The sequence below is a fragment of the Chelonia mydas genome, chromosome 21 (genome assembly GCF_015237465.2).
Source record: "Chelonia mydas isolate rCheMyd1 chromosome 21, rCheMyd1.pri.v2, whole genome shotgun sequence".
Classification (NCBI taxonomy): Eukaryota; Metazoa; Chordata; order Testudines; family Cheloniidae; genus Chelonia; species Chelonia mydas.
The window spans coordinates 6,955,205-6,968,936 of NC_051261.2; the positions used below are offsets into that span (position 1 = coordinate 6,955,205).

The following is a 13,732-nucleotide window of genomic DNA, read 5'->3' on the forward strand; positions in this document are numbered from 1 at the left end:
GTTCATCATTGTCTGCTCCCTGAATGGAAGGCAGAGGGGTCACTTTTAAAAGCCTCCGTGCGACAAAGTTTCCCTAAAGACATCAATAGTTCCATAATGGAAGCTGGGTCCTGTCAGTCAGACCGCCCAGGTTCTGATGATGGTTTTGTGTCTGCAGCTAAGTCAGTCTGTCCTGGGATCCGCTAATATCCAAGGAGAAAGGTATTTGAGTGATGCAAGTGCTTCGCAAATGTTTGTTAGTTAAGCCTCCCTGTGAGGTCTGGTAAGTAATTTTTTATCCCTGTTTAATAGAGAAAGTGTAGCAAGGAAGGGGAAGGGTCTTGGCCTAAAATGAGCTTGTGAAGTGAACTGGAAGTGGCCGTGTAAGGACAAGGAACGTGTCTGGTTCTGAGCAGCTTCTCTAGGTGCTCTGGATTCTTGAGACCTGGGCTCCATTCATGGTAGTAGCTGCCATCTTCCTCTCTTGCTGATTCTGAGTTGGGAAGGGCAAGTCATGCAAGGGTCCAACAAGAATCCTCAGCAGTTCTGCCTTTCCCATTCCCCCCTCCTTTTGAATGAGGGCCTGAACCTGCTCCCATTAAAGTCGATGGGATTTTTGCCATCAATTTCAACAGCAACGAGGATGGGGCCCTGGAGACATAAGCAGGCAGAGCAAAGGCCTGTCCAACTGGAGTCAGCACCCTCATTGGACCTGCTGTACCGTGAGCAAAGTCCGGTCCACACAGTCAATGGTAGCCACTTAGGAGCTATTTTATGGTTACTCTTTCTTTTGGTATTAGCCATTACTTTTTTGCCACCTCTGGTTTCCTCTGGAAGCTCTCGTGGGGCCAGATCCATAGCTGAAGTAAATCAGCAGGGACTCTGCTGGAACTAAATCAATCTACACCAGCTGAGGATCTGGCCAATTGTCTCCCTGATTGCTTACGTCCTAATGGAAAGCCCATCAAAGTCAATGAAAAGTCTCAAGCTTCAATGGGCTTTGGATCAGGCGCCTCATGCTTTGGACCTGGCCCAGGGCGCTGAGATGCAGAGCACTAACGGTAAATATCAGCCCGTTGCTGGGCAGGAAAATGTCAATTCAGCAGGAAATGCCATGGCTACAGTACAGACCATATGCTTAAATGTTTGTTATCTCCAGGTTCAGCTTGATTAAAACTTGTCTTTAGTTCCTTCTAGGTGGCCATTTGCCTAGAATAAGGATTTCCTATCAGTTATGTCAGGCTTGCCAGCGCCTTATGTGAGCTGCTGGCTCATTGTGGATACGTATGCAGTGGCAGATAGTTAGCAAAGGGAAATGCTGGCAGAATGATGTTGCCCACGATGCATGTTAGAGCCAAGATTAACACAGCTTGACCAGAGAATGGGGAGATCTATTGTTAGTACTACCTGCCTGACTGGGCTTAAAGGGACACACTATCTACCTATTGTACTCACACTTACCGTAGAGTGACAGCATGGTCAGAGATATGGTGTGGTCCAGAGCCCTGAACTCTACTCCTGGATCTGCCACTGAGCTGCCTGGTGACCTTAAGAAAGTCACTTAGCTCCTCTGTTTCTCCTTTCTCTCCCCCCCCCCCCCATTTGTTAGGACTGTAAACTCTCTGGGACAGACTATCTCTTGCCATGTATGTACAGTGCCTAGCACAAAGAGGCCTCTAGGTGCTACTATAATATCAGTAATAATAATTCGTTTGGGTGCAAAATGCACTCCAATGAGTTTTACAAGACATAATGGGCTGAATTTAGCATTGGAGTAACTCTGTTGGTTTGCACACACCAGGGATTGACTTGATCCATTAATAATATTAAACAAATGTTCATGGGTTTTTAATATTAAAATCCAAGAAGATCCCATTTTCATTTTTCTTAAATTTTAACATTTCCTTGGAAATGCATGAGAAAAACAAACAGAAACTAGCTATGAACAAAAGTTAAACTGAGCTGTCAAGTTTCATTGTCCAAGCTGAAAAATTTGGAAACAAGCAGCATAAATAATGGGAAACAAACCTGACTTGAAAAAGTATTTTAAATGGTAACAATGTATCCTGGCATCCTTTCTCACGCTGGGTCCGATTCTGATAGCCTTGCCCATACTGAATAATGCATTACTCAGAGGGCAGCCCCACTGATTTCACAGAGCTACTTGTAGCATAAGGTATCAGACTCTGTCCCATTGAGTAGTACCTTACTCTACATATAGTGCAGGTTTCAAAGGCCACTGAAGTCACTGGATTTGTCTCCCACTGACTTCAGTGGACTTTGGCTCAGGCCCAAAGTCCCACTAACTTCGATGGCGTTACTTTGTGTGTATGAAGGGACAGAATTGGGCCCTAAAGTATTTGAGCTCAGGTTCACCACTGGCATAAATGGTTGCAACTCCTCAAGCTTCAATTAATTTTATGCTTCTTATGTGAATGGTGAATATTACTAGACCATTTCCATCCAGCTCTTCCAGGGTGCAAGGAAACTACCCAATAGTGAGGTAGCAGGTTCATTGCACTATGACTTCAGATTTTTATCTTGACAGTGTGTCTTGAAATTTCCCTGGAAATTGTCCCAATGCCCCATTTCCCTAAAAATGGTAGGGTATTGTTACCCTTGATATATGCCCACAACTGTACTTTCAAGAGGATACCATTTCTAGGGCCTAGTTCTGATGGATATTATGGGCTAGATTTTGTTTTCCCTATATCTGGGAGACAGATCGTCAGCTGATATAAATCAGCCTAACACTATTGACTCCAAAGGAGCTACACTGATTTACATGAGCTAAGGATCTGGCCTCTGGGTTTTTAAATATCCCCAAAATATGTTCGCCCATTTTAGGTGCAGGTGGTAAAACCCTGTTAAATAGTTTAAAAATCTTAACAGTCCTGAAGTTCTGCAGTACGCCTGGGTTTCAGGAGGAATTTTTAGCTAGAGCTGGGCCCACATAATATGTATGCTGAGAAATTTGAATCTGGATTCAGATTTTGACCACCCCCAAAGTTGAGACAGATCTGGTGATTTTGTTCAGGCCCATCGCTGATGTTGGGGGATGGTATTTGGGTACAGGGATCGAGGAGAAATTTTCTACCTTTACAAAAATATTCATTGACTCAATCACGGGGCCCCATCTGGCTCCTGATGAGCCAAATTTACAGCTACTGACATCAGCTGAGGTTTCACGGGCAGTAGCGCCATTGCAGTGAAATGGCAGTCTTTCCATTGACTTTAATGGGAGCGAGATCGGGTCCATAGGACAGAATTTGGCCCACTGTCTGCAGCAGGAGCTGAAGTAGGTTCGCTGAGCCTGATTCTCCGCTTGCTTACACTGGCATAAACCAGCAGCAGCTGAGGTTGGCGCAGTTACCTCAGGGTAAAGCCACCAAGGCATTTTCACTGGCTCTTTCTCTCAATGCAAATTTGCAAGTATACCAGACCGGTTCGGCAGAGAGTTCCTTTCTGCCACCTCAAGTCACAGAGTGTCGCTACAGTGAGAGAGAGGGAGACACTAACGAGCTAGCTTCATATCTCGCCTTCAGACAGCTTCGTCCAGTGGCACTTTGCTCCCTGCCAGCTGTTACCTCAGAAGACCCTTTCGCTGGCTTATAATAAAAAGCAGCAGCATACAGAGAGACGCACACAGAGCTGCCACTATGCTAAGAAACCCTGCAGACAGGAAGACTCGTTAAGGAGCCTGTTGTCATTGTTCCTGACTCTGAGCCTCAGAGGTAGCATTGGGGCCTTTTTAATTTGGGAGCCTGCTAGAGAGGTACATAGAAGGCTGTCAAACGAAGGGGAAGGTGGGGAGGTGGGCGGCTGGAGAAGTTTATTAAAGGGACTCTGTCCCTTGCTTGCTATCTGCTCTATATTAGTGCTGGGCCCTGATTGGAAAGACAAAGTCAGGCAAAAGCACAGAGGACAAAGCCAGCCCACTAGGTAGCTGCGCTCTGGTTCCCAGGTTACTGGATGGGGTTGATGTGATTTTCATTGCCATGTCGGAATGACAGTGCTGGGAATTGAAGGGCTCTTAATGGATACTGAATGGCCTTGCTGGAAGCCGGAAGGTCAGTCAAACAATCTCCATGGCCTTGAGGAGCTTAGCATGACCCCCTGAGAGCCAGCTGAGCTATTGACAAGCAGCCACCCTGAATGGGATTTTAGTTGCAGTCTCTCCATTGGGGTAACTATCAGCTTGGGATATTTTGTAACCCTGGGGGTGGGAAGGGGCAGAGTCACATGCCAAATGGATTTTTTTTTAAAGCAATATATTTGCCATTTCTCTTGCAAAATCTCCTTTGGGCCAAATCCTGCTCTCACTCAGTGGACTTATTCTGCACTCACACTGGACCCGACCAGCAAATCTCTCAAGCACATATTTAATGGGACTACTCGTTGATAAGCACATGCAAAAGTGCATTGGTGGATCAGGGCCGAATAGCAGCACTTGGCCCAGTGTGTTCAGTTTAATTCAATGCAGTTAAAGGTAGTGTTCTTATTTTTCTCCTAAATGTCTCCATGTAAGTTAGAGACAGGTCCAGCCCTGAATTTCCACAAAGTTACGGGATGTATGAATCAGGCATGTCTCTGTTAGCAGCTCGCCAGTGTCAGAAGCTATGATTCATTGCTAACCACTGTGGGCAATATTTGCCCCTCTGGAGCTTATGCTAGAACTTACATAGCAATTCCCACTCATGGATCTCAAAGCTTGGATGAGTTTCATTATCCCCATTTTACAGAGGAGTTAAATGACTCACTCACATGGTAATTTAGTGACAGAACTGGAAGAGTCCGCTCTCCCAATCCCATGCCCTGTACGCTAGCACACACTGCCTTCCTTGCTGAGATAGGGATGAGGGGTCAGTTGAAGTTTCCTTCAGGACTTTCTGTATTTCAGAGACTAGACTGACCTAGCCATAAAAATGTAGAAATTTAGTGTTCAGGACTCCTGTTTTCGAGCACTTTAATCACTGTTACCCTCTTTCTCATTGGCAAAACTAGATTTAGTCATTTGCAAAGTTAGAAATGCTAAAAATTAAAATAGGGGGAAAGCGCGGGTGGGTTTGACATCAGATGTTATTCTTTCCCTTCCATGTGTTTAAAAAAAAAGGCTTTTGTTTGCATAATTACATTTTGCAGCTGTTAGAGCTGTTACTCCCTAATGTGGGCTGTGCTTTGGGGCATGATTTGATCCACTGAAAATGGACAAGAAGACACTGAGCTTTGATATCAGCTGCTTCTCATTAATTGCGGTTGCTGGGTATATATTGCTAAGCTTTGTTAGAACACCCCAATGAGCCTAAGCTTAAGATCCCTGTAATATTCATTAGCTTAGCAGACTGTGCAAACTATCTATGTTTCTGTGCATGTGGGAACTGCAGCTCACAGGCTTCCACGGGCAGCAAGTGTTTGGTTCAACCCCCTCTTCTTTTACTGGAAAGGAAAATTTTAGAGAGTGTGACTGGGGCATCTGACATGGAGAAGGCTGGAGATAGGAGGTTCTGCGCTGGGAGAGGAGACTGCCAGGAGTTCTGCATCTGGGGTTGGGGGGAAGTCTGTCTTGCAAAGACAGGCAGTGATTGTTCATCCCTGCCCACCCTCCTTCCCAGTCATCAGCAAGAGCTGCTCTGATTTAAAAAACGCTCTCTTTTCTTCCTCTCCCCGTCCCCAACTAGGTTTCCTTTGGATGCTCCTGAGCCTGACCTGCCATAGGGGATGCCCCAGTTCACCTTCGCTTGCTTCTGCGGGCTCCATGGCTTCTGCAAGATGAAGAGGAAAAAAGAAGAGCCCAGCGCAGAGCAGGAGACATCAGTGTGAGACTTGTCTCGGGTGTATCACGTTTACCCGCTCACTCACATCGCTGGATCCCAGCCCCGGTTTGAACTTGGTATGACACTTTTGCCCTTTGACTGAGATCCCACCTCAGGGGAATCAGTCCCATTTCTGCTCTCTGACCTCTGTAGCCATGATGAGGCACCCATCACATCTGTGTCCCTTGCTTATTTTGCTCCCCTGCTGTACTGGAGGGTGCGCAGATCGGGGGGTGAGGGGAGAGAAGGGAGTCACAGGAGTGATGCTCCAAACCCTGGGACAGGAAGACCAGCATGTTCATTTAACTCCTAACAGCAAAGCTGAGTTTCCTATGCTTGACTGTCGATAGTTAATCCTCCAAGTATAACTAGGGCCGCAGGAAACAGGGTTCCTGTCCCGTGAGAACTTTTGAAATTTCAAAATGTTTTCATGTCCTGAATCAGGATGACAAATTGAAATCTCAAAAACTTCCACTAACCGAAACACTTGATGTGCACAGGGGAAACAGTTTGGATCAATTGTAATGTTTCGTTTCCATTTTGAGTCTTTCCCCTTTAAGCTTTTTTTTGGTGGGGGGTCTAAATTTACTAAAATTTCTGTATAAAACGTCGTTTTCCTTTGAAAAGCCAAAACTTTTTTCCAAACATTTTTGAGTCAGGAGATTTGTCGAAACTGACCCAGTTTCATGAAAAAGTTGGGTGAGGGAATATCTTCTGTTGGACCAACTTCTATTGGTGAGAGAGATGAGCTTTCGAGCTTACACACCACTTCATGAACAATTTTGCTTTGGAGAAATCGGCCTTTTTCAACAAAAAAAGAAGTTTTGCTGAGAATTTCTTGACCAGCTCTAATTCTGACCTCCACTAGGAGACTGCAGATCTTTGTTCCCTTCTAGTGGGTGGCCCATATAAGAGGCTTATGATTCTACTATTGCTCCTAGTTAATGGCTTAGTCCTTTAGCCTAAGTGGTAGCAGCTTGTGCTTTGAGTATTGAAGGTCTTGGGTTCAAACGCTCTGTTGCTCGAAGTGGAGTCAGTTATACTCAGGGACAGTTTGTACAGTGGGGTGCTGAGAGCCATTGAACCAAACTGTAAACCCTGTCCATCATGGAAACCACTTCAAGCCAGGGGATGCGACAGTGCCAGCATCCTCAGCACCCCTAGTTCCAGCACCTCTGGTTATACAACGTCTTTTGCACCTGAATAAATTTGGTTTCCTCCTCTCTTCCCCGTATAACAAATTCATTGGCATCCATAAGAGGACAGCCAGCTTCTTAGGGGACTTGAAGGGAGCCAGTTCAAGTTTAGTAGGATGTTCTTGGTTACTGTAGCAGAGGGAATTCCAGCCAGGATCATCTAACCATCAGCACACAGCCCCCGTTAGCAACAATAGCTGTGACTGGGGCAAGGGAGGGGAAAGGGGGATTCAACATCAGTGCGACATTCCCAGGGGGCAGGCTGTCTTGCTCAGTACAGCCCTCCCACAGCACTTGATAGATGAGCTCGGGAAGGTGTCCTGGCAGGAGGAGGTGCGCCTGGGATGTGAATGATGGGCTCGCTCATCGATGTCAGCAGCAGGCTGAGGAGAAGGCGGAGGGAGCTGGTTAATTTGTGTTCACACGTTTATCCTGCAACTTCTCTCATTTTCTTTCTCTTCCTTCTTCTTTCCTAGAGACTTGCCTGGCTTGGAAAAAAAGCTGAAACTCAGAAATGACCCTTACAGAAGAGCCACAAACAGGCATTATCCTGGGTGCTAGGGTGGTTCAGCACAGATCCCCGGTCTCAAAGGTGCTTGGCCTTGGACCCCACAGCTATCCGCGGCAGAGAGAGAGTTTGTCCCTTTGCTGGGTAAAAGTTTCATTCATGAGAAAGCTGTCCTTGTCTTGCTCGAATATGTCCCCATGGACAGACTCTGAAGGAGATTTCCAAATCAAGAGCCAAGTCCTGCCCTCAGTTTCCCTGGAGTAAGTGGGCAGCAGGAATTGGCTCTGTGTTTTTAAGTGCACTGTCAGCTGAAAATGAACAAGCTGTAGAGTGTTTTTAGTATCTCCCAGGCGAATGTCTGTGTCTACAAGAAGCAGTTCCTAATGCCTCTGAGACATTTTGTGCTCAGATGTGCTAGATGACAGCATGGAGAAACCCTTAGGAAGTGGTGCAAACATACTGGGCTTTGATTCTGCTCCCTCTCACACGGGCACAAATCAGGAGTCACTCCACTGAAGTCTATGGTGTTAGCCCAGTGGGAGAGCAGACTCATGCCCCTTATGTGTCTATATTAACTATGGGAAGTGAATTTTGCATTTGGCCCCTTTTCTATAATGGGCTTGAATCAAAATCCCTGAACTTTATGTGGAGAAAAGTTTGGAACTGGGACTCAGATCTCAGCTTTGGAGCTCAGGTCTATCTCTAGCATGTATGCATCCTCCCGTGGTTCTCCATTTTTCCCATAATGGGTGACCTCTTCCAATCTAGCCATTTAGCAACCTGGGAAAGGCAGAATGGCCATGACCCTCTGACACCTGTTCATGTACATGCTGTGGGTCGCAACCCCCAGGATAAGAGCCCATGTTCTCAAAAAAATTCATGCAGCTGGCAGTCTGGAAAATGCCAGTGTTCAAATCATTAACCTTTTTTGCTGGCACCGCCTCACCTAATCCAGGTATAGCCATTAGCATTAGTGTAGTGCTACAGTTTCAAAGGTTGTCCCTGTTTTCTCCTTCCTTGTCTGTACGCCTTTCCTTCCTGCTGTTAAAGCCATATGGAAACTCCCTGGGTGCTGTGCCTTTCAGGAGGTGTTGCAGACAGACTGTCCTCTTCAGGTACCCTAAAGTAGCCCCAGCAATTGTCACTGTGGATCCCAGAAAATACAGCTATTTCACGGCCTGATCCAAAGAACACTGAGGTCAGTAGAAACTCTTCCTTTGATTTCAGCGGGTTTGGATCAGGACCTCACTCAGGAAGGTCTTCTTGTGGTAGTGTTGGAGAACCCAACCCTCAGCTCCAAACACCCGCAGCCTTATGGCACTGGAAATCCAGACCCAAATTTAGCCACTCAGACCCAGCTCTGGTTAATTCAGGCAGCCTCAACCCCTTCACTCCTGAATCCTTTGCTGCCACCTCCAAAATGTGCAGCCCCCGAGGCTACTAGGGGTTTGCTCTTTCGATGGCAGTGACTAGGAGGGAATACCCAGTGAGGATGGTCACACAGTATTTGTAGCCCTTTCAGTCAGAATAAACTGCAGCTGCTGTGGCTTTCGAGAACTGGTGGCAAGGCCTGAGCTGGGTGCATGACAGAGTCAGAAAGGCAGGCTGTCAGCATGACAGGCTGCGATGGTAGCCGTGGAGATCTGGGGAGGGGTTCAAAATGGCTGCCTCAGGCAGGGCTGGTTAAGCCAGTACTGCAAAGCTGGCGGCTGTAGGGAACCCTCATGAACCCCCTCCTGCCCCAGTCATCTCTGTATGGAAAAGCCAGTGGGAGGTTCCTTGTTCTTGCTCCAGGGTTCAGTGGTGTGGAGTAGAAGCTGCTTTGTACTGAACAAGAACCCAGTGGGGACCACTTGGGCCCCCTAGAGAATGGGGGTGCCTCCCCCTTTAATATGCTCCTGGTTAGGGTAAATTGCTGGTTCTCTGCCTCTTCCTGTGTAACAGAAAACCTCCATTCACTTGCTCCTCTAAGTCCCTCAGCAAAGCCATTGTACCAGTTCTGGATACATCTCCTGAGGCCCGATTCCCATCACAGAATGGAACCAAGCCCTCAGAATCGATCAGGGCAGAGGATGGGTAGTGGGAGAAGGTCATGTGCTAAATCTGGTGGATGAGGTCTGGGGAGGGGGACAAGTGAATGACGTTGCATGGGACTGTCAATAGGCCTTCACTGCAGCCAGCCAAAGGCTTTGGGTAGGTTATTAATATTAAACAAAAAATAGTAATTGGGGCAAAACCACCATTTCTATTTAAAGACCAAACATGGAGGAGCAGGGCGGAGGGGCCAGAGATTGTTAATGCTGTAACTCTGATGCAAAATCTTGCCCGGTAGGGTCTCTGAGGAATGTTGTCTCTGCTCCCCTCTAGGAAGGGCAGACAGGTAAATCTTTAGGGGCCAGATCTGTGACCAGTGTAAATCAGAGGAGACTCGTTGACTTCAGTGGAGCTATGCAGATTTACACCAGCTGAGGATCTGGCCCCAAGAAGAATAAGTTGAGCTAACTCAGAAAACAAATCCTTTCCCCCAATTATAAAACACACTGACCTTTCCAGTGCTCAGACCGCTGCTGCCAGACCGGATTTACGCTTGACAAACAGAGCTGTGTGTGCTGGTGACAAGCTCTCCTTTTGGGAAGATTTGCTAGCTTGGCCGGCTACCAAAACCAACAGGGCCATTATTTTATTGTCTTATCCAAAGGGTTTAGCATGAAACCTCTGCCCAGCAAGGATGACCAATAAAAGGAGACACATGAGATCATCTCCTGGGGTATAAGAAGAGCAACGAACTAAGCAGCTTTAAAATAATCTTTGTCGGGTGCCAGGAGTCGGGGTTGCTCTAGGAGATGGTTGAGTCACTTCAAACATTTCAAACACGAAACAGCTGGTAGCAGACCATAGCAAGGAGTCCAACTGCACCTGATCTTGCTTAGTGAGTCAGTCTGGAAAGTTCACATGCTGAGAAGCACTGTATTTTCCCCATGGAGCATGAAGAAGATACTCACACAAGGTGCTGTCTGGTTCATGCACATGAAGGATCAAGCATAGGGAAAGGACCCAACACTGAAACCATTGGGGTCACACTCCAGATATATATGGCCCAGATGTTTTTTTTTCTCAGCGAACTTTGGCATGGCTGAGCCAACTTGTGATGGTGACCATTTTGCTACTGCTTGATGCATTACAGAAGCCCATCACTGGAGGCTGTTGGGCTCATTTTCATCTCATTCTAATGGTGGCAGAACGTTTAGCAGAAGGCTGAATTTTAGGCTTAGTTTGGATATCTAAATCTCCTAGGAGGTTTAGCAAATGGTCATGTTTAAATATTAAACATTACAGGCCAAATCTTGGGGTCTCTCACCCAGGAAAAGCTTTCACTGGGTCAATGCCTCACTGGAATGGAGCATTTTCAAATTCCATTGGCTGCAGAGGGAGCCGAAGGTGCTCAGCGTCCCTCAGGATATTGCCCCTTGACTGGGTGTTTTGCCTGAGTAAAGACTTCAGCATTTGGCCCTAAAATTCTTTCCAATCATTGACCCCATAATAAAGCAGAAGGAAAACTGATGCAGAGGACGAATCCTGTCACTGAGCATTTCTAGATGCCAATATCACAAATGTGCGCCCTATTCTGCAAGTTGGCAGCAATAGGAAACATGATTTCTAAAGAAAGCCAGCTACAGCCGTATTCTGGGTAGGGATAGGCCTGCGCAGCTCCCACTGATGCCAGTGGGAGCCCAATATATGTATCCAAAGCCAGGATACAGCTGAATATTTCCTATCACAGTTCTGAGTTTCTGCACAGCAAGAAGTGCTTGGCAGCCTGTGAACTTTTACTCTGTTTTCTGCACTGAGCAAGGTGGGGGTAGTGGTTTTGACTCATCCCCATTCATTTTCATCAAGGTCAGCTCATCACCTCATGCTCAGCTGATTGTGTAACATACTGTTAGCAGTTATAGCTCTCCATGGATACCAGAGACTATCTTTACTGGCCTTCTACTTACACAGAGCAACAAGAGCTACCTCTTTAGTGCAAGTGGCAGAGACTTGTGCATTTGGTGCTGATGGACACAAATTCAATCCCTATTTAGGACCAGTGTCTGTGTGAGTACAGCCCCTGCTCATCGCAGCTGTAAGCTATAGCAGCCATTCTGGCAGCAGGAGGTTGTTCCAACTGAAGATCAGTTGGCTGCAAGTCCCTGAGACCTTTCAAATTCCTTTGGGTCGAAGTCAGAGGCAGGAGATTTGCAGATGATCACAGTCAGTTTCCTTTTTAGTGAGTTGGACCCCATGTAAACTAAGAATATTAATGTTTTCTCCAGCACGGTGAGTTTTTAATTGTTTAATGGAGCACTCGGTGAATAGCCAAGGTTACCGTTGTGGAACCTAGGCTGCTATGAGCCTTTGATTATGCAGCCATCACGGCTTCATAGTTAAGATTCCAAAATTAATACACACACCCTGAGACTCTGCAAAGAGCTAACAGCTTTATTGAATGTATCCAGCTTGGCTGGAGGTTCATATAGTACTAATTAAATGCTCCTGAAATGGGTCTTACGTAAAAACTGGTATGGGTGCTTCAGAGGTTTTCTCTCCACTGTGGTTGTTCCAAAATCTGGTCTGGAAGCAGGAGGGGGATCTTTCCAGGACAATACGGTAACCTATTGAATGTATATTGTAGACCACCATATGTCTGCTGAATTTTTCTCACCTCTAGAATTGCACCTGCCTCCAGCAAAGAGCTTCCTAGGTAGGCATGGATGAATACAGTATGTAAAATATATAGAGACAGACACACACATACATACATATATATATATATATATATATATATATATATAAAACTGAAAATGCAATAAATTACACAAGTACAATATGAGTGTTTAAAAGCTCAAGGTGCAGTTATTTTTAAAGAGAACTTTCCATGTATGTGGATAGATAGCTCCCAAAGTAATAATATGTTATCCACAGTGGCTCCAAGCAAAATCATTTGCTCCTGGCTTGACCCCTGTGGTGCTCATAAATGCCTCGTGGTGCTTTTTGATTCTTCTATCGTAATGACTTGACCTCTAGGTTTATGGCTGAAGGTTCCTTCATCCACACATCATTTCCCACCAGGCTCCAGCACCGTGATTTTCTGCAGCAAACCTGTCAATAGTCTGAACTTCCAAGCAGTTTGCTCTTTGCTAATTGCCCAGGCTGAGAGCGGGTGCTGCCAGCTAACTTCCACATGACAAGTTTGCAGTGGGCAAAAGGTTAGATTTTTTTCCCCCAGTGGCAGCATTTTATTAGGACACTAGACTCTTCCAAAACTGTGAAAGCTGGAAAGCTAATAGCTCTTGTCAAAGTACAAATGAGCTTCCCCTCTCCCTTTCTCTTCCTCACCCACATACTTGCACAAGTCCTGGCATTTTTTATGTCTATATAAGAAGCATTTTGCTTCAGTGCCCAGAATTTCCCTTGTTCCCATACTTGTGTAACATGCTTTATGCTGCTTGTCCATCTGGCTTCCACCTTTCCATGTCAGAGGTGACTGCATTTCAGTGGTGCTATAGAAATACAAATCTTACTACTACCACTACTAAATTAACAATAATGATAAAATAATACAGAGCTATTCATCTATAAATCTCAAAGCACTTTACAAAGGAAGGGAAGCATCATTGCCTCCATGGTACTGAGGGGGAAACTGAGGCTCAGAGCAGAGATGTGACCTGCCCAAAGCCACCCAGGGAGTCAGTGGCAGAGGCAGGAAAATAACCCAGGTGTCCTGACTCCCAGTTGTCCCTGTGAAGCTCTTTTGGATCCTTTGGGTGAAAAGGGTGCTGTAGAAATGTAAGGTTATTTCTCCCTTTTTATGACAGTTGCTTTAATATCAATCCCATCCATGCTGAAGTCTGTGTATAATTCTCCCCATTATAACAGGAGTCTTAACTGTAACATAACTCCCCGGAACAGTTTCAAAGAGAAGTGTGCTGTGCTAGCTACCATCATTGTTCCTCAGAAAATGAATGTTATGCTCCTCAAAGATGCATTTGTTCCCACCAGAAATAATCCATCTTTAATCCTATTACAGTGAAGGAAACCATCCAAGTTTCTCTAAATGAGAATGGAAGGATATTTCTGAAACAGGCAAATCTGCTCATCTCTGCAATGCAGCAAGCACTGAGGTGTGCAACTCCATTGCTACCCACCCCACTGGCCACCTGCCACCCTTCCCCAAGACCAGCTTTTCAGATGAC

General features: G+C 45.9%; 1 protein-coding gene across 1 annotated transcript in view; it reads left to right on the forward strand.

The window, feature by feature from the left end:
• Positions 1–13,732, forward strand: part of LEMD1 (LEM domain containing 1) — an 85,033-nt gene that overhangs the window by 44,945 nt on the left and 26,356 nt on the right. Inside the window, exons 2-3 of the mRNA XM_037884965.2 lie at positions 5,658–5,869; positions 7,465–7,640. Coding sequence (XP_037740893.1) covers positions 7,503–7,640 — 138 coding nt within the window. The 5' untranslated portion in view covers positions 5,658–5,869; positions 7,465–7,502. The remainder of the gene's footprint in view (positions 1–5,657; positions 5,870–7,464; positions 7,641–13,732) is intronic.